The sequence below is a fragment of the Oryctolagus cuniculus genome, chromosome 13 (assembly GCF_051225735.1).
Source record: "Oryctolagus cuniculus isolate XC-2025 breed Fujian yellow rabbit chromosome 13, ASM5122573v1, whole genome shotgun sequence".
NCBI lineage: Eukaryota > Metazoa > Chordata > Mammalia > Lagomorpha > Leporidae > Oryctolagus > Oryctolagus cuniculus.
Genome location: NC_142879.1, coordinates 105298957 through 105323172, shown reverse-complemented (window position 1 = coordinate 105323172; position 24216 = coordinate 105298957). Strand labels below are relative to the sequence as shown.

Below are 24216 nucleotides of genomic sequence, written 5' to 3'. Positions count from 1 at the left end.
GGCAGGAGAGGGTCAGACAGCAGGACCCTGGGCTCTGGGGAGGGAGAGAGGGAAGGGTTGTGGAGGCCACGGGTTTCAGAGAAGATCCCCTAAGTGTCCTTTCAAACACACTCCTGACTTAGAGGAGAAACCAGCCCAAGCATTTGCTAAGCCGAGGCTCCACGGGGCTAGCTGAACCGCATCTCAGGTCTCCTAACTTCTCTCCATGGCACACCTTCCTTTACAGGGAAAATAAAGGTATTCTAAAAATCCAGCACTACCGCGTGCGTGCTTTAACACTTGGTGACATGCATTTTAGGAAAGCCCTGAAGAGCATTAACTGGTTTCAAGATCAAAAAGGTGATCGAATTCTCATGGACCAAAGGGTTGCTGTGTCCATGCATCTCTGCAGCCCATGTGGGCTGTCCATTCCGCTCTTTGCTGGACAGCGCAAATGCAACATGAAGGTGGTTTTGCTCATGACTGCAGACTCCGGGCTGCAGGGAGAAGTTTGCTCTCAGCAGGCCTAAGCACCACATTAACAGCTCTACGATTTCCATTCAGTGAAACAGGCTCTTGGGTGTCTGATCCTCTCTGAGCTCTCAGTGAGTGTAATACTCTCTATTCCTCAGGAAGGTTATTTTGATCCACCCTGAAAATACCAAAAACATTTGTTTTCCTTTCGTGAAAAGTGTGACCAGGTAATTGCATGTGGGAGAAGAGTAAAAGCCAGGGAGGAGTGGAGGGTGGAGGAAGTGCAAGAATTATAATAGTAATTATACATCATGAATCATAAACTATAGAATTTCTTGTACAACAAGACCAAGAACAAAGGCCCATGGAATTACTGACTGTACTTAAAACTACTGGGGTTGGTAGAATTGAAGGGAAACATGATTTAATCTGTCCAATGCAAGATTCTAGAAAGATTTTCCAGTAGGTCCTCTTTGTTTGATCATAGAAATTAAGGCTAGTATGACACTGAATCACCAAATTAAAAATTGAGACTTTTGGGGCTGGTGCTGTATCACAGTGGGCAAAGCTGCTGCCTGTAGTGCTGGCATCCCACATGGGCGCCAGTTCAAGTCCCGGCTGCTCCACTTCTCATCCAGCTCCCTGCTAATAGCCTTGGGAAAGCAGTGGAAAATGGCCCAAGTGTCTGGGCCCCTGCACCTGCCACCGCAGAGAAGTGCTGGGGTTCTTGTCTTCATGCAAGAAAGAATTCAGGCGTGAGACAGAGCAGAGTAACAAGGTTTTATTGCGGCTAGGGCATCCGTCAGCAAGGATGGGACAGATGGAGAGTAGAGTGCCCAGTCACTCGGACTGGGGAAAACCCAGGTTCCATGGTTGAATGGAGAGACTACAGGTGGCCAGGCCAGGCAGGCAGCTCAGCAGAGAGCAGAGAGCTCGCACAGCCTTTGGTCAGACTCCTAGGTTGTTGTTGTTTTTTTTGTTTGTTTGTTTGTTTGTTTTGACAGGCAGAGTGGATAGTGAGAGAGAGAGAGAAAGGTCTTATTTTTGCCGTTGGTTTACCCTCCAATGGCCGCCACGGCCGGCGCACCGCACTGATCCGAAGCCAGGAGGCAGGTGCTTCTCCTGGTCTCCCATGGGGTGCAGGGCCCAAGCACTTAGGCCATCCTCCACTGCCTTCCCTGGCCACAGCAGAGAGCTGGCCTGGAAGAGGGGCAACCGGGAAAGAATCCGGCGCCCCGACCGGGACTAGAACCCAGTGTGCCAGCGCCGCTAGGTGGAGGATTAGCCTAGTGAGCTGCGGTGCTGGCCAGACTCCTAGGTTTTAAGGGCGTCTCTTTATTCCCTCCCTCTTCTCCTTTAGGACAAAGGGTTTGTTGGGTGTAAATTAGCAAATTCCTTCCCAGATTTGCTGGCAGGCCAAGCCCCCAAGAGGGGCTTCCCCTAGGGCATCTATGAGGGTTTTATTGCCCCATATTATCAGGTCAGGTAACCCCTTTGGTACTGAGGAGAGAGAATTCTCCTGGGAGCTTTGGGGGTGGGGGGAGGGCTGGGACCACTTGGAAGGTTATCAGGGTCCGGGCAGGACTTTGAAGTGCAAAATGCTGGGCTTGGGTGTGGGGGGGCTTCCACAGCAGGTGTTGGTTCCTCAGGCCCTTCTCACACACCTAGGCTAATTTTTAACTTCTACCTAACACACCCACATGCTGCGAGACCCTGAAGAAGCTCCTGGCTCCTGGATTCAGATCAGCTCAGCTCCAGTCATTGTGGCCATTTGGGGAGTGAACTACTGGACGAAGATTCTCTCTCTCTGCCTCCCTGTAACCCTGCCTTTCAAATAAATAAATACATCTTTTTTTTAAAAATGAGACTTTGAAGTTTGTTGAGTTTTTTTCATCTGGTTTGATACACTCAGATTTTATAGGTAGTCCCCAGTAATTTGCCTGACAAATCTTTCTAGTCATTCACCTTCAAACTCTGTGTGATTATGTGCTAGGTCTACCACTTGCAGTCAGTATGGATTTTGTTGTGTTTATAATTACTCGAGTAATCATTATCTTTTAACTGCAAACTTTGTTCTCACAAAGTTTTTAAACATCTTAAATTGTACTTTTTGCCTGGATTTTTCTATTATGTTTTTTCTTCTTTTCTTGCCTTTTTGTTGCAATTAAAGACTTTTCTCTCTGCATTTTAAGATCTGTTTCTGTTCTTTTAATGGCTACCTGTAATGATAATATCCACACTCAGTGAAGTCTAAGTAAACCTAAGTAAAAGGCTTTGGAACCCTTGAAGTTCAATTACATACATACACACACACACACACACACAATTATTGCCTGGTTATTTTAATTACAGTTCAATTTTGACTTTTTTTCCTCCGTAGAATGTCCTTATTTCTTTCTTATTCTTAAAAGACTGTTTCACTAGACGCCAAACTCCAGGATGACAGTAAATACTCTGAAGTCTCGGAGGAGATGGTTCCCACTACTGCTGTCCAGAAGACGGCTATCAGACTCTTTATTTATTTATGGTCTTCTCTTTGTTGCCCGCTCTGGATGATTTAAGACCCACCTTTGGTGCTCTCACAGACTGGGTCTAAGTGTGGGCTTCTTTTTATTTAAATTCACAATTTACTTAAGTTTCTGAATCTACGAATACATGGCTCACTATTCTGGAAAATTCTCGCTTGTTTCAGATACTGCCTCTCTTTATTCATTTCTTCTGGGACTCCAATGAAATGTATAGTATAAAGTAACTTTAACCCCCAATTCTCTAAGGTCTGTGTATTTTCCATTGCTTTATTCTAAGAAAATTAATCAGATCTTAATCCCCACTCTCAAATGCTCTCTACCACACAATTTAATCTGTATTTAAACAATCCACTCAGTTCTTTTTAATACACTTTGTTTTTGAGAGCAGTTTTAAGTTTGAAACAAAATTAAATGAAGTTCTAAGGAGTTCCCACAACCTCTTGCCACCACACACTACTACAGTACCCCACGAAAGAACAGTACATTTGTAACAGTAAACCTACACTGACACAATATTATCACTCAAAGTCATAGTTTACCTTAGGGTTTACTCTTGATGTTCCACAATCTATAGGTTTTTATATATGCATAATGGTATGTATCCACCATTACAGTATCATACAGGATGGTTTCACTGCCCAAGTCCTCTGAGCTCTGCCCCTTGATCTTTCCCAAACCCAACCACTGATCCTTCTGCTGTCTCCACAGTTAAACCCTTTAAAACTGTTCCATATGAGAATTGTACAGTATGTAACCTTTTCAGAGGGCTTCTTCCATGTGGTAATATGCATTTAAGGTTCCTTCACGTACTTTCATGGCTGTATAGTTCATTTATCCTTATTGCTGAAAATTATCCCTCCATGTGGATGTACCGATGGTGTATTTATCCATTCACCTTCTGAATAATGTCTTGGTTGCTTTCAAGTATTAATGATTATGGAGAAGGCTGCTGTAAACCTCCACAGGCAGGGTTTTGTGTGGCTATGCTTTCAAGTCACCAGGAGCACAACCACTGGGCTGTATGGTTATGAAGGTACTTCAAAAACTTGGAGGGAAAATGGAATTAAAAGATAAGTTTGTTTTGATGCAGACTTCTGGAATCCATGCATTTTTTTCATAATACACATTTCCATGAACTTTGTGACGATCTCTCATATATTTAGTTTTGTAAGAAACTACCAACTTTTCTTCCAGAGTGGTCGGTTGTAGTCCCACCAGCAACCTCACCGAAGTTTGGTGCCGTCAGTGGTTCATGTTTAACCATTCTAATGGGTGTGTAGTGGTATCTCACTGTTTTAATTTGCAATTCTTTAATGACATACAATGGTGAGCATTTTTACATGTATCTAATGCGCCACCTAGATATCTCCTTTTGTGAGATATCTGTTGAGATATTTTGGCCTTTTTAACTGAGTTATTTTCTTATTGTTGAGTTTTGACTTTTTGCATGTTCTAAATAATAGTCCTTTCTCATGTTTGTCTTTTTTAAAAAAAAAATAGATTTATTTAAAAGGCAGAGTGACAGAGAGAAAAAGAGAGATGAGAGAAAGAGATCTTCCATCTGCTGATTCATTTCCAAAATGGCTACAACAGCCAAGAGCCAGAAACTCTGTCCGGGTCTCCTAGGTGGATGGCAGAGACCCAAGTACGGAGGCCATCTTCTGTTGCTTTCCCAGGTGCATTTGCAGGAAGCTGGATGGAAAGTGGAGCAGCTGGAACTTGAACCGGTACTCCTATAGGAAGCTGGCATCACAGGCAGTTTAACCTGCTGCACCACAATGCTGTCTTAAAATAAATTATTCTATACTGAGTTCAGTGATAGAAGGATTCCTTCATTTATTTTTTCCCAAATTAAGATGAGCAACTAACTCTGAGATCTTTAGCCCAAGAAGGAGCAGGCGAGGAGTAGCCAGCTTTCTCAGCTGTAGACTGTGTCTGGAACGGGTGCTGGAGCACTTGCTGGAGGAGACGGACCTAGTAAGCAATTGCAGTAGGTAAATAGAGAGTTTCTTACTCAAGACTCTTATCAGTTTCCTGAATTTCTACAATGCAAGGTCAATTTTAAATTTGTTTGAAAATATGTGTGTACTTTATGATTTATTAAAGCCTGAACTATAGTTGCTACTTAGAATTTCTAAGTTACCGATATGCTACTTTTGTATTAAAATTAGAGACTGAGTATGTACAGTAGTCCCCCCTTATCCACAGGAGATATGTTCCAAGGCACTCAGGATGGATGCCTGAAATTTTGCAGAGTATTGGACCATACATAACCTATGTTTTCCCCTATATGTAAATATATATGCTAAAGTTTAATTTAGAAAACAGGAACAATAAAAAATTAACCGCAATAACTCATGAAAAAACCTACAACAATTAAAACAATATACTGTAATAAAATTACTAGCGTTACTGCCTTTATACTTTGGGGCCATTATTTAGTAAAATAAGTTTTAGTTGAACACAAGCACTGAGATCCTGCAGCTGTCAATGTGATAACTGATACAGCTACTAAGAGGCTAGCAGGTGGGTAGAGTATACAGCACGGATACTCTGCTACACAAAGATGGTTCACACCCCTGGCAGTACAGTGTGAGACTCCACCAAGCTACTCAGAAGGGTACACAATTTAAAACCCATGGATGCTTTATTCCTGGAACTTTATATTTAATATTTTTGGACCAAAATTGACTGTTGATAACTGAAACTGTGGAAGAGAGGACTATGTATATATATGTATATGTACACGTAATTTTAAGGTTTCTTCACAGCATTGAGAAAACTTTCTAAAATGTTTACAAAAATACAAGGGTGTTCATGCTTTGACTCTCTCCAAATCAAGGGCATGGAATCCAGCTCATGCTACTTCCTCATTCCGAATTTTTCTCATGGTAATAAACTGAGGCATCCAAGTGCATACCTCTTTCATCAATAAATCTAGCACCTAATAATCTCACCTACTAGTTTTTCATGCTTCTCCATAACACCTCGCATCGAGCAAATACTCAGGACAGGTTTGATGAAAGAAGGCAAACACAGCTGTGTGTGTCAAGGGCTGCGCGGATCCAGGTTTGACAGAATCTTTTTCTCTCCCACGAGAAGTCAGCCTTTGGTTACCTTTCTAGGCTGTGTCTCTGATAACCCAATAAGGCGGTCGGCCAGCCACGTCACCACACACCACTGCCGATGACTGGACTTGGGATTTGGGGAGCTGTAAAGACCTCATAGGATGCTTTGGGCTTTCCCACGTGACTCCAGGCCTGAGGCCCACCTCCTGCAGGGACTTGGATGCTGACGGAGTTGTCACAAGCGACACTGGTCTCTGCGGAGCACGAATCTTGGAAGCCAGGGCTGCCCCTGCATCTTGCCCACATGGCTCTCATCTCCTTGCCTCTGAACTGCACTGCTGCACCTTCCTACTGGCACGCCCACTGCAAGGAGTCCAGGGTGCCGGAGACTTGAGGTGGCACCTGGGTGAGCCCTGTCCCTGTCCTACATCTCCCTCAGTTGACCATGGCCAAATGTGGCCTGTGACAGTCACATGAGTCTGAATGCTTACTTGAACCTAAGCAAAAACTTCCATGCACCCTGCCCAGAAGGCACGGCGTCGTTAAATATAATGTTGATAAAGGGAGGAAAACAAGGTAGGAACACAAGGCAGCGAAGGCAGGAGAAAGAAGCAACCTGATTAGCTTCCCCCGCACACACATATTTATCTAATGATAAATGCTGCTATCTCCTGTGGCCTTTTTTCCTTAATACCATGAAATAGAACATTTTAAAATGTACTAGTGGAGTTAAGCCACTGCCTGCAATACCGGCATCCCATGTGAGTGCTGGTTCGAGTTCCAGCTGTTCTACTTCTGATCCAACTCCCTGCTAGTGCACCTGGGAAAGCAGTGAGGATGGCGTAAGTGCCTGGGCCCCTGCACCCATGTGGGAGACCCAGATGGAGTTCCAGGCCCTGGCTTCAGCCTGGCCCAGCACCAGCTGTTGCAGCCACTTGCGGTGTGAACCAATGGATGGGAGATCAAATAGTTGAATCCTGCCCCTCACATAGGAGGTCTGGATTGGGTTTCTGGTTTCTAGCTTTGGCATCCAGTTTACTGTGGACATTTGATGAGTGAATCAGCAGATGCGATTTCTTGCATTCTCTCTCTCTCTCTCTCTCTCTCAAATTATTTTAAAGGATGAGAGCAGGGGCCAGCCCTGTGGTGTAGAGGGTAAAGCTGCCACCTGCAGTACTAGCATCCATATGCACACTGGTTCAAGTACCTGGCTGCTCTGCTTCCAATCCAATTCCCTGCTAATGTGCCTGGGAAGGCAGAGGAAGATGGTCCAAGTACTTGGACCCCTGCATGCATATGGGAGACCCAGAGGAAGCTCCTGGCTCCTGGCTTGGGATCAGCCCAGCTCCAGCCATTGTGGCCATCTAGGGTATAAACTAGCAGGTAGAAGATCTCTCTCTTTCTCTCTCCTTCCCTTTCTCTCTCTCTGTAACTCTGCCTTTCAAATAAATAAATAGGTAAATCTATCTTTCTACCTATCTTTAAAGGTCAAAAAATTGGTGCCAGCATTGTGGCACAGTGGGTTAAGTCACCGCCTGCAACACCAGCCTCGCATATAAGCACTAATTGGAGTCCCATATGGTATAAAAAATAAAAATTAAAAAATAACAATACAGGATGGGGGCAATATTTATTGAGCTTTTTTTATATATATAATTTGAAAGGCAGAATTAGAGAGAGAGAGAGAGAGAATCTTTTATCTACTGGCTCACTCCCTAAATGGCCACAATGGCCGTAGCTGGGCTGATCTGAAGCCAGGAGCCAAGAGCTTTTTCTGGGTCTCCTACATGAGTGCAGGGGCTGAAGCACTTGGGCCATCTTCTGCTGCTTTCCCAGGCCATAGCAGAGAGCTAGATCAGAAGTGGAGCAGCCAGGATTTGAACTGGCGCCCATATGATATGCCGGCACTGCAGGCGGTGGCTTTACCTGCTATGCCATAGCGTTAGCCCTGAGAGAGCTCTTCTATCTCTTGGTTCACTCCCCAAATGCCTGCACAGACACAGCTGGGCCAGACCAAAGCCAGGAACCTGGACTCCATCTGGGTCTCCCATATGGGTTGCAAGGACCCAAGTACATCACCCATTGCCTCCCAGAGGGTTTATTAGAAGGAATCTGGATCAGAAGCAGAGCCAGGACTCAAACGCAGGCACTCAGGTATGGGATGCAGGTGTCTTTTTTTTTTTTTTTAATTTATTTGACAGGTAGAGGTACAGATAGTGAGAGAGAGAAAGGTCTTCCCTCCATTGGTTCATTCCCAAATGGCCACTATGGCCGGCGCTGCACCAAACCGAAGCCAGAAGCCAGGTGCTTCCTCCCATGCGGGTGCAGGGCCCAAGGACTTGGGCCATCCTCCACTGCCTTCCCGGGCCACAGCAGAGAACTGGACTGAAAGAGGAGCAGTTGGGACTAGAACCCGGTGCCCACATGGGATGCCGGTGCCGCAGGCAGAGGATTTACCAAGTGAGCTACAGCGCCGGCCCTATGGCATGCAGGTGTCTTAGGCAGCAGCTTAAATGCTGTTTTACAATGCCTGCCTTTCCATAATTTTTGAAAAATATTTCAAAAATTAACTCAGAAGAGCCCACCATCTTACCTCTGAAAAATCACTCCTTTCTGCTCTCCGCACTGCAGCTTCTGCCATCCAGTTCCTCAGGACATACCTGGGGTTCACAGCTGCAGCGAGAGGAAGAGGCACGTTTTGGAACAAGCTACTGAGTCAACACAGGCCACACAGAATTACCACTGAAAGTAGATTATCTTTAAGAACTTTGCTGGGAGACTCAAGAGGAGACATCGTCAGGATCGGCCAACTTCATTTATAAACATATACAACATTTAATATCTTATGACACAGAAAAAAAACTTTTGAGCAGTGTGATTAACATTATGTCTTGCTTTTCATTCTAGTTTCATCATTAATTTGGTTTTTGCCACCATTTTTGGCTGACTAAGCATTTTAGAAAGCATGGAGGAAGTAAATAATTCATCTGAATAAGGCCTTTAGCCCAAGCAAAAGGGTGAAAAGTTGGTAACATCTTGAAGCACAAAACAAAAATCTGACTCAGGAAGACTATTTAATGCTGATGCTGCCAAGAGCAAGCATGACAGGTTATGCATGGGCAAAACTCTTTATACATTTGTGGTTTTGACAGCAATCTGCTGTTTAGTTTTAAAAGATACGCCTCCATATATCATTAGTATATACATTGAATTGATCCATAAATGCAAATATAGAAAAATTGGTTGTACAAACTTAGGTAGCAGTGTGTTTCAGGGATGTATCTATCAGATACAGCGGTATCTATCAGAACAGATGGCACCTCTCTAGACAGAATCTGGGAGAGAGTGCCCAGTCACTCAGACAAGATAAAGCAAGATTATGTGGTTTAATGGAGGAGAATACACCAGAATTACAGTTATGGCACATTTAGAAAAATCCTAGGAACTATGTCTGTATTTGAGATGAAACTTTTCTAAAATAATTTATTGACTGGGGGTGGGGAGGGGGATTGCTCTCCCCATTGGCACAAGAGAAATTCTGAGAGTTCTGGCGAAATCCCCACTTCGTGACTCTCAGGTGTGGTTTCTGAGTTACCTGAATGACGGGAACATACTGACTCCACTCGGCCTAGGTGTAGATGTGTGAATGTAACAGACAATCTAGAAATGAAAGTGCCCTGTGAGTCAGCAATTCTATCTCCGAAGAAGAAAGTGCTTGGGCCCCTGCTACCCATGTGGGAGACCCGGATGAAACGCCTGGCTCCTGGCTTCAGCCTGGCCTAGTCCTAACTGTTGCAGCCACTTTGGGAGTAAACCAGCAGATGGAAGATATCTCTGTCTCTGTCTCTATCTCTGTCCTTCTGACTTTCAAATACACAAATAAATCTTAGAATAAACTTTATATTCTTGGATCTATTCCCAGTATTCCTGTGACATGATGTTTAATGGCCTCCACAAACTCATAATAGCTGGTATTTACTGAGTGCTTATTTTGTGCCAACCATTACCTCACAGAGCTTGTGCAGCAATTCACAAATATATTGTATAGACAAGGAAACAAAAGTTAAGGCAGGATAGGTAGATAGAAATGTTTTAAAACTGGATTGTTCCAGCTCCCTGCTAATGGCCTGGGAAAGCAGTGGATGATGGCCCAAGTACTTGGGCCCCTGCACCCATGTGGGAAACTCGGAAGAAACTCTTGGCTCCTGGCTTCAGATTGGCCCAGCTTCAGCCATTGCAGTCATTTGGGGAGTGAATCAACAGATGGAAGACCTCTCTCTCTGTCTCTCCCTCTCTCTGTCTGTAAGTCTATCTCTCAAATAAATAAAAAAAATCTTTAAAAAAATTTTAAAACCCTGGATTATTGTGATGATTGCACAATTTTTTAAATTTAGTTTTAAAAAGCCACTGTACTCATAAATGAGGGAACTTTCTGGTATGTAAATGACAAATCATTACAGCTGTTGAAAACTACATATTGGAGAGAGAAAAAAGAAGCAGGGCTTTGCGGTGGGTGTTGTGGTACAGTGGGTTAAACTGTTGCTTGGAACATCTGTCTCCTATATCAGAGAGCCTCCAGACCTAGCTATGGTACTTCCAATCCAGCTTCCTGCATGTGTGCCAAGGAGGTAACAGATGATGTCTTGGGTCCCTGTTACCCACATGGGAGACCTGAAGGAGTTCTGGGCTCCTGGCTTTGGCCTGGTCCAGCCATGGCTGTTGTAGGCATCTAGGTAGTGAACCAGCAGATGGAAGATCTCTCTCTCTCTGTCTTACCCTGTCTCTGTCACTCTCTGTATTCTTCCTTCTCTGTCACTGTGTCTTTTTATAACACAAAAGCTTACAGAAAAATAAATTTTAAAATGTTTGTTTAAAAAAGAAGCAGGGCATCAAGCAACAAGGTAAACAGCATCTTAGGAAATAAGTGGCCAAGCCAGCACTTAAGCAGCGCTGGTGTAACCCCAAGCCCAAGCCCAAGACCATGCTTGGCTGCGCCTCTAAGCAAAGTCAACCCAGGCTGCGAGCACACATGGAAATGAAGGTTCCAGAAGGTAACCAAACACTCCAATGCCACTACAGCATATGCTCTTATTATCAGATGTTTATTTCTTCATGCCTGCCTCTTTAATTCACATCCCTGAAACACACTGCTACCTAAGTTTGTACAACCAATTTTTCTATATTTCCATTTATGGATCAATTCAATGTATATACTAATGATATATGGAGGCATATCTTTTAAAACTAAACAGACTTATTATGAACTCTTATTACACCTCTGCTTTTATGGAAACTCACCTTTTCCCTTCTGTGGGAGCACACTATTTAGCACTTGTTATTTCTATAAAATGATCAAAGCAAAGCTACAGGCTTGAGCGCACCAAATTCCTCTCATTTTATCAGCTCATCCCTTCTGTCATAGCCAAACAAGTCCACATACTAAAAAGACAGATGCTACTGCATTTTCTTCTTCTAATTTCTCCTCTTCCTTAACAGCTGGGACTGTCTGTATTCTGAGTTGGTCTGCACATAAGTAGCTGTTAACTAATTCCACGCTGAACCCAAACCGATTACGCATGTCACTGAAAAACTCAACTCGCTCTGATTCTACAGGAATGTCCTGTGTTCAAGGAGCAGTCTACTTCTCTAACCCAACATGCAGTGTAGCTCATTGACTTCATCAGCCACGCTGATGACACACAATCACTCAGGATACCAGTTCCAAGACAAAAGGACTTAAAAACTTGGGTCTTTTAACTTCCTCTTTTTTTTTTTTTTTTTTTTTTTTTTTTTTTACAGGCAGTTAGAAAGTGAGAGAGAGACACAGAGAGAAAGGTCTTCCTTTCTTCCGTTGGTTCACTCCCCAAATGGCTGCTACAGCTGGTGTGCTGCGCCGATCTGAAGCCAGGAGCCAGGTGCTTCCTCCTGGTCTCCCATGGGGTGCAGGGCCCAAGCACCTGGGCCATCCTCCACTGCCCTCCTAGGCCACAGCAGAGAGCTGGCCTGGAAGAGGGGCAACCAGGAAAGAATCCGGCGCCCCAACCGGGACTAGAACCCAGGGTGCCAATGCCGCAGGCGGAGGATTAGCCTAGTGAGCAGCGGCGCCGGCCAAACTTCCTCTTTTTTAATTAATCAATTAATTTAGTTATTTGAGGGATAGAGTTATAGACAGAGAGAGGAAGAGACAGAGACAAAGGTCTTCTATCTGCCGGTTCACTCCCCAGAAGGCTACAACAACAAGAGCTGGGCCAATCTGAAGCCAGGAGCCAGGAGCTTCTTCTGGGACTCCCACACAGGTGCAGAGGCCCAACTTGGGCCATCTTCCACTGGCTTCCCAGGCCATCAGCAAGGATCTGGATCAGAAGAGGAGCAGCCAGGACTAGAAAGGGCACCCATATGGAATGCTGGTGCCACAGGAAGTGGCTTAACCTACTATACCACAGTGCCAGCCCCCTTTTAACTTCTTTGACCTTGAGAGAACATGCATTGCAAAAAGAACTAACTTCCACAATTTTTTGCTCCAAACTAAGTAGGATGTCACAAGGTAAACTGAAAATCAATATACAAAGTGATTTATTTTTATAGCTATCATTTATTGGGTATATATTATGGCCCAGGCACTATAACAAAATACTGTTTGTACACATTATCACTTATTATTACAGCATCACAGCAAAATATCCCTATTTCAACCCAGCTAAGGGCCTTCAGAAATGAAGGGTAAAATATCTTGCACACACAGCCACAAAGTGGTAGAGATGACATTCACCTGCCAGGTTCCAAAACTCAAGTTCTTTCCACTGTATCTAAACCACCTTCCTCATCTCACCACTACCTTTCAAGACATTATTATTTCAACACTAGTGTGCACACTTATTGAATGCAGAGCTATCATACCACTAAGTTCAAAGATATCTGCTGGGCTGGCGCCACGGCTCACTAGGCTAATCCTCTGCCTGCGGCGCCGGCACCCCTGGTTCTAGTCCCGGTCGGGGCGCCGGATTCTGTCCCGGTTGCCCCTCTTCCAGGCCAGCTCTCTGCTGTGGCCCAGGAGTGCAGTGAAGGATGGCCCAAGTTCTTGGGCCCTTCATCCGCATGGGAGACCAGGAGAAGCACCTGGCTCCTGGCTTCCGATCAGCACGGTGTGCCGGCCGCCTTTCTCTCTGTCTCTCTCTCTCTCTCACTGTCCACTCTGCCTGTCAAAAAAAAAAAAAAAAAAAAAAAAAAAAAGGTATCTGCTGGAGCCAGCATTGTGGCATAGCAAGTAAAGCTGTTGCCTGCAATGCTAGCATTCTACATGGGCACCAGTTCGAGACCCAGCAGCTCCACTGCTGATCTAGCTCCCTGCTAATGTGCCTGGGAAAGCAGCAGAAGACGGCCTAAGTGCTAGGGCCCCTGAACCTACATGGGAGAGCCTGGCCCAGCCCTAGCCATTGCGGTCATTTGGGGAGTGAACCAATAGATGGAAGATCTGTTTCTCTCTATCTCTTCCTCTCTCTGTGTAACTCTGACTTTCAAGTAGATAAATAAATCTTAAAAGAAAGAAAGAAAGAGAAAGAAAAAGTCTCAGAAACTAAGCATCTTTTTAAAAAAAGAGGTATCTGTGAAAATTAGTAAATTCCATATATGATATTTGATTTTAATTAAAATATACACACTTAGACTTATTCTGGTTCAAGACAAACAAAAACTCAGTCTCCATAATTGGTTTTGATTTTCAAAAACCAAAAATCATCACTTTCATGTGATAATCCTTAAAGATGAGGAAAGCAAAATGATTACTTACTTGTCATTCTTCTTCTTCTTTCAGAATCTGTGTCATTCATGTTACTAAAGATGATTAAAAACAAAAGACAAAATTCATCAAATTACATGTTTTTCAAATGGGGTAAATTATTTCACAAGACAAACACCAAGAAAAAACATTCAAAAATCACCAGGAATCAGTGTTTGAAAGGAAAGTAGAAAATAGTTTGATTAAACAATATAGAAAATTATACTTTGGAATTTGAGTTATTTAGGGCAATAGCAACACTTTTCCTCCTTTAGCCAATAAAAAATCTTTTTGTCTGCAAAAAACTTAACTGTGTGATATCTTTCCCTGCTACATCTGGTTTTATGAACATTATTTAACATTTCTGGATGGCCCAGAGTTCCCATAGTCCTTGGCAGCCATTCAACAGGGTGGGCTATTTTCTCCTGTGGTTCTCCCACCTTTTCCTTCTCCTTTTGTGAGCCATGATCTTCAACTTCTCACCTCCTAAATGCTGACTGCTTCTGATTCATTGTGAGTCATAAAGCAAAGTCACATCTTACAACTGTATAAGATGTGACCCTAAATGGACTCTGGATGAAAGCCCAAGGGCCCTCCTCCACAGTTCCAAGAGCTCAAGGGCCAGGTGAGTGCTCTCTGTCCAGGTGAACTGCTACCCCAGATGCTGCAGCCAGGGCAAAGTACCCAGGAGATAAAAGAAAATGCCAACAAGAAAAAAGAAGGAAGGAAGGAAGGGAGGGAGGGAGGGAGGGAGGGAGGGAGGGAGGGAGGGAGGGAGGAAAGAAAGGAGAGGAGAGGAGAGGAGAGGAGAGGAGAGGAGAGGAGAGGAGAGGAGAGGAGAGGAGAGGAAAAGGAAAAGGAAGGGAGGAAAGTGATTAAACCAAAAACAATACATCACACGCCTATTTGAAGGTGATTAGATGACGTTACCTCTTCAGTCTCAAAAGGTACTGGGATACCCACACAGGAAAGAGTCTGTGCTGTGAGACAGTCTTCAGGGCCCAAAATTGCTACATGAAAACACAGTGATTGCTGCTTATTATGCTAATATTTGTTCAGTGTGTTTTAACTTCATGTCCATTTAAATTGCTTACGTCCTCTAAGATTCTATTTGAAGTAGCACAAAAAGGAATATTTCCTTTTTCTTTATATACCATTCAACTCCAAAATTCTCATTCATAGAAATCCAGGTAATGGCACGACTGAAGAGAAATAATAATATACAAAGTTCTTACAAAGACTGCATGGTGAATATTCATATTGTCAAAAGCCTTCCCTTATAGAGGGAACTCCCTTATATTTAATTTACTTTAAGAACATTGATTTGTAATGCATTTTAGTTATCTATTAATTCATTTAATAAATATTTGGAAATACTGACAATGTGCTGGGAACTATTTAAACATGGTTGAAGAAGGAAGTTAAACACGATATTTAGTGAAATAAGCCAGTCCCAAAGGGACAAATATCACATGTTCTCCCTAACCTATGATAACTAACAGAGCACCTAAAAGGCAATCTGTAGAAGTGAAATTGACACTTTGAGAAGCAATGCCTGGCCGGCGCTGCAGCTCAATAGGCTAATCCTCCGCCTGCGGCATTGGCACCCTGGGTTCTAGTCCCGGTTGGGGCGCCGGATTCTTTCCTGGTTGCCCCTCTTCCAGGCCAGCTCTCTGCTGTGGCCCAGGAGGGCAGTGGAGGATGGCCCAAGTGCTTGGGCCCTGCACCCCATGGGAGACCAGGAGAAGCACCTGGCTCCTGGCTTCGGATCCACGCGGTGCACCGGCCACAGCGCACCAGCTGCCTTTGCCATTGGAGGATGAACCAACGGCAAGAGGAAGACCTTTCTCTCTGTCTCTCTCACTGTCCACTCTGCCTGTCAAAAAAAAAAGAGAGAGAGAGAGAGAGAGAGAAGCAATGACTTGAACAGCCCTTGTCTTGACTGTTGAATAAGGATTCAAAAGGCTTCTATAGTCAATGCAGCTCATGTCATGAGCCTCTCGGATGATCCCTGACATCATACATAAGAGTGTTAATTGTTAAATTAACGAGTCACTCTGCACTAACTTCCCATGCAGGACTTCTGTCCTCAGAGAGTTGAATTATAACTATGTCTAAGTCCTCCCAAAGATGTATCATTCTTGGGTGCTTCATTAAAGTTAACTCAGTTTCTAAAAAAAAAAAAAAAGAAGAAGAAGAAGTGAAATTAACTTCAAGATGTAATGACTTTGAACAGCCCTTGTCTCCACTATTGAGGAACAGTTTTGTTTTGTTTTCTGTTTGTTTTTTTTTTTTTTTACCATGCAAATTGTTGGAACTCTGCTTAGTATAGAGTTGGTCTTCTGTGTATAAAGTTAATAAAAAATGGATCTTAGAGGAGAATGGGAATGGGAATGGGAGAGGAAGGAGGAGGTGGGTGGGAGAGTGAGTAGGAGGTTGGGTATGGTGGGAAGAATCACTATATTCCTAAAGTTGTACTAATGAAATTCATGAAGTCTGTAATTCTTAAATAAAAGGTTTCTTTGGTAGGGGGATTTAAAAAAATAAAAAAGGAAGTGGATAGGGGCTGGCACTGTGGCGCAGTGGGTTCAAGCCCTGGCTGGCAATGTTGGGATCCCATATGGGCACTTGTTCATGTCCTGGCTGCTCTACTTCAGAGCCAGCTCTCCTTGCTAATGAGCCTGGGAAAGCAGTAGAAAATGGCCCAAGTGCTTGGGCCCCTGCACCCACATGGGAGATCCAGAAGAAGCTCCTAGCTCCTGGCTCCTGGCTTTGGATCAGCTCAGCTCTGGCCGTTGCAGCCATCTGGGAAGTGAATCAGTGGATGGAAGACCTCTCTCTCTCTCTCTCTCTCTACCTCTCTCTGCAACTCTGTCTTTCAAATAAATAAAATAAAACTTAAAAAAAGGAAAGTGTATAAACAAATGACCCAATGCCATTTAGAAGTGTCCCAAAAATAAACACATACAAGGCTAAGGAAGTAAAAGGGAATAAGCATTTAGCTCTACCTAATGAAAAGAATTCATAACCAAAAGACAAAAAAAATTACACAGAAGTGACTAAAAATGTAGTTGTAAGTGACAAGAGGCTGACACTCTAACTATAATGGATACATCTTCCTTTCCCTTTCACATTCTAAACTTGAGACTAGCCACGCACCTGTTACTGCTAAGGGTGAAATGGTGGTGGGAAATATTACCTCGGTTCTTTGTCTTCATTGGAATAAGAATTTCCACATTGACAAGGCAGAGAGAAAAGCAAGATTTATTTAAGTCAGTGGCTACCTGTCGAAGTGGCCAGGAGAGGGGCTCCAAGAAAGGCAAAACCCAAGAGGAAGGCAGAAATTCTTCCAGGTGAGACAAAGAACCAAGGTCATCTCAAGGTCATCTTTCCCCATGGCCATTTCACCTATAACACTATTGAGAGGGACCAACTATTGAGTGCATATGAAATACAGATAACTATTATTAACCTGGGTGAACAAAGTGAGGGTCAGAGAAATTGAGTAGCCATGCAAGGTTGAAAGTCTCTCAAAAGGGAACCCCAAACCTGAAGTCACCTCGTTTGCCCCCAAAGTCTGCTCTCTACAATGACTCCAATCTATTTCTCCTGAAATCATTGTGAAAAATCCATCTTTTCTTACAATAGCTTCACTACATGTGAAAATAAGCATTGGTTTGTAATAAAATCATGGGGCTTTAAATATCAAAGGAGTAAGACAGAATTAATAATGGAAAAAAATTGGCAGATCTGGAAAGGGCACTGGACAGTGGGCAATTTGGGTTCTGGGTCTGAATTCAGCAAGTCACTTAACCTCTCTTGCCCTCAGCCTCCATGCTATAAAATGAATTGATCTTTAAGGTCTGGAAAATTCCATGACTAACTAAGCCTGGGACCACATCAATAAATGGGTCAAGAATGTCAGGGAAATAAATCTTCAAAAATGTCACAATATTTTCTTCTCCAGCAGTTGTTTTTACCTTCTTAACCTTCAATAATAAATTTTCCCCTTGGAAAGAAACACGGTGAGCTTTCCATATTCATGAGTTCTGCATTTCAGGATTCAAGCAATTTAGTATGGAAAATACTAGCAAAAAAAGTTGCATCTGTACTAAGCTGTACATCTGAACTATACTGATGTTTTAGCCTTACCATTATTTATTATGCAATGTAGTATAACTATTTGCTTAGTATTTACATTGTATGAGGTATTATAAATAATCAGAGGTCATTTAAAGAATATAGGAGGATTATGTAAGTTAAATGCAAATATTCCACCATTTTATACAAGGGACATGATCATCTGCAGATTTCAGTATCTGTGAGGGCTCCTGGAATTAATTTGCCATGGACACTAAACAACTATATATTGCTGATAAAAATACACAACATTGGGGCCGTTGTTGTGGCACAGCGGGTTAATGCCCTGGCATGAAGCACCGGCAGCCCACATGGGCGCCAGCTGCTCCACTTCCTGTCAAGCTCTCTGCTGTGGCCTGGGAAAGCAGTACAAGATGGCCCAAGTCCTTGGGCCCCTGCACCCACATGGGAAGCCTGGAAGAAGCTCCTGACTCCTGGCTCCTGGCTCCTGGCTCCTAGCTTCAGATCTGTGCAGCTCCGGCCGTTGTGGCCAATTGGGGAGTGAACCATCGGATGGAAGACCTCTCTCTCTGCCTCTCCCCTCTCTGTGTAACTCTGACTTTCAAGTAAAATAAATAAATCTTTAGGGGCCGGTGCTGTGGCACAGCGGGTTAACACCCTAGCTTGAAGCGCCGGCATCCCATATGGGCGCCGGTTCTGGTCCTGACTGCTCCTCTTCCAATCCAGCTCTCTGCTATGGCCTTGGATAGCAGTAGAAGATGGCCCAAGTCCTTGGGCCCCTGTACCCACGTGGGAGACCCAGAGGAGGTTCCTGGCTCTGGATCAGCGCAGCTCTGGCCATCGCAGCTAATTGGGGAGTGAACCAGCGGATGGAAGACCTCTCTCTCTCTTTCTCTCTCTCTCTGCCTCTCCTCTCTCTGTGTAACTCTGACTTTCAAATAAATAAATAAATCTTTAAAAATAAATGAATAAATCTTTAAAACACACACACACACACACACCATCAGGGCTGGCACTATGACTCAGCAGGTTAATCTATGGCCTGCAGTACTCACATCCCATGTGAGTGCCAGTTCATGTCCCAGCTGCTCCACTTCTGATCCAGCTCCCTGCTAATTCACCTGGGAAAGCAGCAGAGGATGCCCCAAATCCTTGGGCTCCTGCACCCATGTGGGAGTCCCAGAAGAAGCTCCTGGCTCCTGGCTTCCGCCTGGCCCAGGTCCAGTCATTGTGGTCCTTTGGGAAGTGAACCAGAGGATAGAAGACCTCTCTCTCTCTCTCTCTGTGTCTCCTTCTCTCTCTCTGTAACTCTACCTTTCAAATAAATAAATAAATCTTTTTTTAAAAAATTGGGGGCCGGCACCGCAGCTCACTAGGCTAATCCTCCGCCTAGCGGCGCTGGCACACCGGGTTCTAGTCCCGGTTGGGGCGCCGGAGTCTGTCCCGGTTGCCCCTCTTCCAGGCCAGCTCTCTGCTGTGGCCAGGGAGTGCAGTGGAGGATGGCCCAGGTGCTTGGGCCCTGCACCCCATGGGAGACCAGGAAAAGCACCTGGCTCCTGGCTCCTGCCATCGGATCAGCACAGTGCGCCGGCCGCAGCGCGCCGGCCGCGGCGGCCATTGGAGGGTGAACCAACGGCAAAGGAAGACCTTTCTCTCTGTCTCTCTCTCTCACTGTCCACTCTGCCTGTCAAAAAAAAAAAAAAAAATTGGGGTTTAACCTCAAAAATAATAAAAGCAATGATTAAATCTAAAAGAATTGGGCCTTATACATCTGTTTCAAAAACTACAAGTAAGAGTCTTCTGGCAATACCCACATCATTCCATAAACACAACATATTAGCACTGAAATTAAACAGTAATGCGTATTCTTAAAACTGAAGTAAGTGCAGCCACTTAAGAAATAGTTTAGCCATTTCTTTTCCTTAAAGTTTATTTATTTGTTTTTATTTATTTGAAAGGCAGAGAGACAGAGACAGATGGAGAGATGTGTGAGTATGTGTGAGTAGGAAGCTGGATTGGAAGCAGCGGCAGGACTTGATCCCAGGCACTCCAATAGGGGATGAGGTGGCTTAACCCAGGGCTACAATGCCCACCCAGGTTAGGTAGTTTCTTAAAAAGTTAAACATAACTCACTAAACAATTTGGCAATCCCACCCCTAATATCTGCCCCAGCGAAATGAAGACCTATGTTCACACAAAAGCTTTAACTTTTTTTTTAAAGATTTATTTTTATTTATTTGAAAGACAAGAGTTACAGAGAGAAGTCTTCCATCCGATGGTTCCCTCCCCAGATGGCCAAACGGCCAGAGCTGTACCAATCTGAAGCTGCACCAATCCGAAGCCAGGAGCCAGGAGCTTCTTTCAGGTCTCCCACGTGGGTGCAGGGGCCCAAGGACTTGGGTCATCTTGTACTGCTATCCCAGGCCACAGCAGAGAGCTGGATCAGAAGAGGAGCAGCTGGGACTAGAACTGGCGCCCATATGGGCTGCTGGCGCTTCATGCCAGGGCATTAACCCACTGAGCCACAGCGCCGGCCCCACAAAACCTTTAACTTTATTGTAAAGTGACATTTGTTTCCAGCAGTCAAAACATCTAACAATCTAAACGTCAGCCAGGAACTGGTTAAGCAGAGTGTGGTACAGCCCTACAGTGATATACCACGTTGTACTAGCAGTCAGTGATGGAGAGGAAGGAGGTCCTGATGTTGACAACAACATGGATGAACCTCAAAAATACACTAAGTGAAAAAGTTCATTGTAAAAGGCCATGTATTGTGGGGGCCGGTGCTGTGGCGCAGCAGGTTAAAGCCACCCCGCGGCCTGCAGCGCCAGCATCCCATATAGGCACCGGTTCGAGTCCTAGCTGCTCCACTTCTGATCCAGCTCTCTGCTATGGCCTGGAAAGCAGTGGAAGATGGCTCAAGTTCTTGGGCCCCTGCACCCATGTGGGAGACCCAGAAGAAGCTCCTGGCTCCTGGCTCCTGGCTCCTGACTCCTGGCTTCAGATCAGCTCAGCTCTGGTGTTGCGGTCATTTGGGGAGTGAACCAGTGGATGGAAGACCTCTCTCTCTCTCTCTCTCTCTCTCTCTCTGTCTCTACCTCGCTCTGTAACTCTATCTTTCAAATAAATAAAATAAATCTTTTTTAAAAAAGGCCATATATTGTTTGATTCCATTTTTAGGCAATACATAGGAAGTGAAAACCTTTCAGGGCAGAAACTAGATAAGCAGTTGCTTGGAGTCAGAAACAGACTACAGATGCGCACAAGGGACCTTTGTGGAACTATTCTAAAACTCAATTGTGATGATCATACAAATCCATTAACTATGAAAAATCATTGAGCTGTACACGTAAAATAAATGGAATTTTATAGTATGTGAATTATATGCCAATATAAAAAAGGGAAATGAAGAAAGTCAAATCCACAAGTGAATACCTGGGGAATACTGAGCTCCAGTAGCTGCCGTTGAGTAATCTCGCTGAGCTCCCGAAACGTCATTGTGAAATCAGCCTGTGTCTCTCCCATGAGCTAATGAAAGTAATTATATTTATCAATCAAAGTTTTCCAGAAGTAGGCCCAATAGTAATTCAAATGTAAATGAGGGGGGAAAAGATAAAATGATCATCTCACATGTAAGAGAAATGCAATTAAATCATCATCACCCTGCCATTCTCCAAGTAGTCCCAATTTGGCTTTGAACAAGTTTCTGAATCTAAAAGGAGAAACGTCAATTCAATTTTTTAATTAAAATTCTCACTATTTTGAAAACTGTTCTCAAACCAACTAGGATGTTTTAATAGTTGTATTTAAAAAGTGACAAACCTTGTATAATAAACATCAGGGTATGTCCCAAGAATCTGAACAACACTATGGAAAGAAAAAAAAAATACAGTTAAACTTTGATTAAAAATTAACATTCTTGGGCCTGTGTTGTGGCATAGTGAATTAAGCCGCCACCTGCAATGACAGCATCCCATATGGGCATCAGTTCCTGTCCCAGCTGTTCCACTTCCGATGGAGCTCTTTGTAATGGCCTGGGAAAGCAGTGGAGGATACCCCAAGTGGTTGGGCCCCTGTAACTCATGTGGGAAACTGGGACAAAGCACCTGGCTTCAGCACAGCCCAGCCCTGGTCATTGCTGCCATTTGGGGAGTGAACTAGCAGATGGAAGATTGATATCTCTCTCTCTTTCTCCCTCTCTCTCTCTGTAACTCTGCCTTTAAAATAGATGGACAAATTTGTAAAAAAAAAAAAAAAATTAACATTTTCAAATTGCATCTTATATAAGAAGAAAGTGAACCTTCTCATGTTAAGTAACATGGATATTACATGCTAGTTATTCTGATTTAGTGGTTCAATTATGCACCATGTTATAGAGAAACCTATCAATATAAATTTGTTGCCTCAAAAATTTAGATACATGAAGGCAGATATTTGGCACAGAGGTTAAGGTACACTTTGGGATGCCCTCATCCCATATCAGAACTGCAGCTCTGCTTTGGATTCCAGCTTCCTGCTGATGAGCACTTCTTGCTGATGAGCTAAGCAGCAAATGATGCCTCAAGTACTTGAGTCCCTGCCACCCATGCAAGAGACCTGCATTGAGTTCTGGGCTCCTGGCTCTGACCTGTCCCAGCCCTGGCTGTTGTGGGCACTTGGGGAGTGAACCAGTACATAGAAGATTCTCTCTCTCTCTTCCTTTCAAATTAAGTAATATGAAAATAAATAAAGTTACAACAATTCAAATATAATACATGTCAAATCATGTCACTACTAAAACATCACTATAAATAATCACTTTATAGGATAAATGCTGATACACCTCTTTAAGACCAAGAGAGTTATATAAATGAGTTTCTTGGTATATTTTTTAAATTATATCCAAAATAACACACAAGGTCTGTAACCATAGACCTCATCCATTAGGATAACATTTTTTAAAAAAGAAGCTTGTGTTTGTTTTGTCTTTTAAACAAAAGGCAAAGTTACAGAGAGGCAGAGGCAGAGAGAGAGGTCTTTCTTCCAACAGTTCACTCCCCAGATGGCTACAACAGCCAGAGCTGAGCCAATCTGAAGCCAGGAGCCAGGAGCTTCTTCCAGGTCTCCCATGCAGATGCAGGGGCCCAAGGACTTGAGCCATCTTCTATAGCTTTCCCACACCATAGCAGAGAGCTGGATAGGAAGAGGAACAGACCGGACTTGAACCAGCTCCCATATGGGATGCTGGCACTGCAGGCAGTGACTATGTGGCTATGCCACAGTGCTAGCCCCGAGGATAACATTTTATTTATCTGAAAGTATGATAAAATAATGAAACATTTAAAATATATAAAAATCAGAACTCTCAACTTTGTACTCATCCTTAAATATCTGTCTTAAGATCCTTAAATGTACTTTAAGTTCTATAAAAGCTGAACACAGTCTGAGTCCCACTCTCTTTATCTTTCTGACCTCATCTCTAACTCTCCCTCTTGGTTTTTCTGCTGCAGGCACACTGGCCTTCCTGCTGTACCTTAAAGCACACCACACAAACTCTCACCACAGGGCCTTTGCATAGGCTACTCCATTACCCATAGTGCTCTTTCCTCAGATACCTGTGTGTGTTGTTCCCACAATCCCTTCAAGCCTTTGCTCAAGTGAGGCCTTTGCTGACCATTCCTTTTATTTTTATTTTTTTAAGACTTATTTATTTTATTTGAGAGGTAGAGTTAGAGAGAAGTCTTCCAACTGCTGGTTCACTCCCCAGTTCTTCCGGGTGTCCCACGTGGGTGCAGGGGCCCAGGCACTTGAGCCATCTTCCACTGCTTTCCCAGGCCCCATAGCAGAGAGCTGGATTGGAAGAGGAGCAGCCAGGACTAGAACTGGCACCCATATGGGATTCCGTGCCACAGGTGGAGGCTTAGCCCACTATGCCACAGCACGGGCCCACTGACCATTCTTTTAAAACTCCAAGCCCCTCCCTCTCTGTATTCCCAATCCTCTCTTTTATTTGCCCCAACAGTACTTATCTCCTAATATGCTATACAACGTCAGTGTTTTGTTTAGTTATTTACATAATTATCAACATTATGAATCTGTATATCTATTATTTACTCTGTTGTTTAAAAACAGCAATCATGTTCCCTTTTCAGCTCAGCCTAAGTTCAGAATGAGACCACACCATACACAGGTGCAGAATGAAATTTCAACTGACTGAAAAGGCCAATCTGGAAAATATGGCTCAGGTCTACGGATAAGTAGGCATGATAATACATGTTACACCCAACTGAGTCCACACTCTGACACCGTAATG

General features: G+C 43.8%; 1 protein-coding gene across 9 annotated transcripts in view; it reads right to left on the bottom strand.

Annotated features, from left to right (window-relative positions):
• Positions 1-1998: 1998 nt before the first annotated feature.
• The window catches only part of LOC103350866 (uncharacterized), a 50049-nt gene continuing 27831 nt past the window's right edge, over positions 1999-24216 (bottom strand). For 6 of the 9 annotated variants that reach the window (XR_016219283.1, XM_051820971.3, XM_089311904.1 and 3 more), the window contains 7 exons: positions 21747-21791; positions 21555-21636; positions 21360-21452; positions 14754-14833; positions 13836-13879; positions 8643-8722; positions 4457-4955 (listed from right to left, as the gene is read on the bottom strand). Coding sequence is in view for 6 of the 9 variants with exons in the window: in XM_051820971.3 (XP_051676931.3) it covers positions 4833-4955; positions 8643-8722; positions 13836-13879; positions 14754-14833; positions 21360-21452; positions 21555-21636; positions 21747-21791 (547 nt within the window). In the remaining 3 variants the exon portion in view is untranslated. Of the gene's footprint in view, positions 4027-4456; positions 4956-8642; positions 8723-13835; positions 13880-14753; positions 14834-21359; positions 21453-21554; positions 21637-21746; positions 21792-24216 lie in introns of those variants that run through there. The other 3 variants (XR_011381738.2, XR_016219282.1, XM_051820972.3) reach the window with 2 other exon arrangements.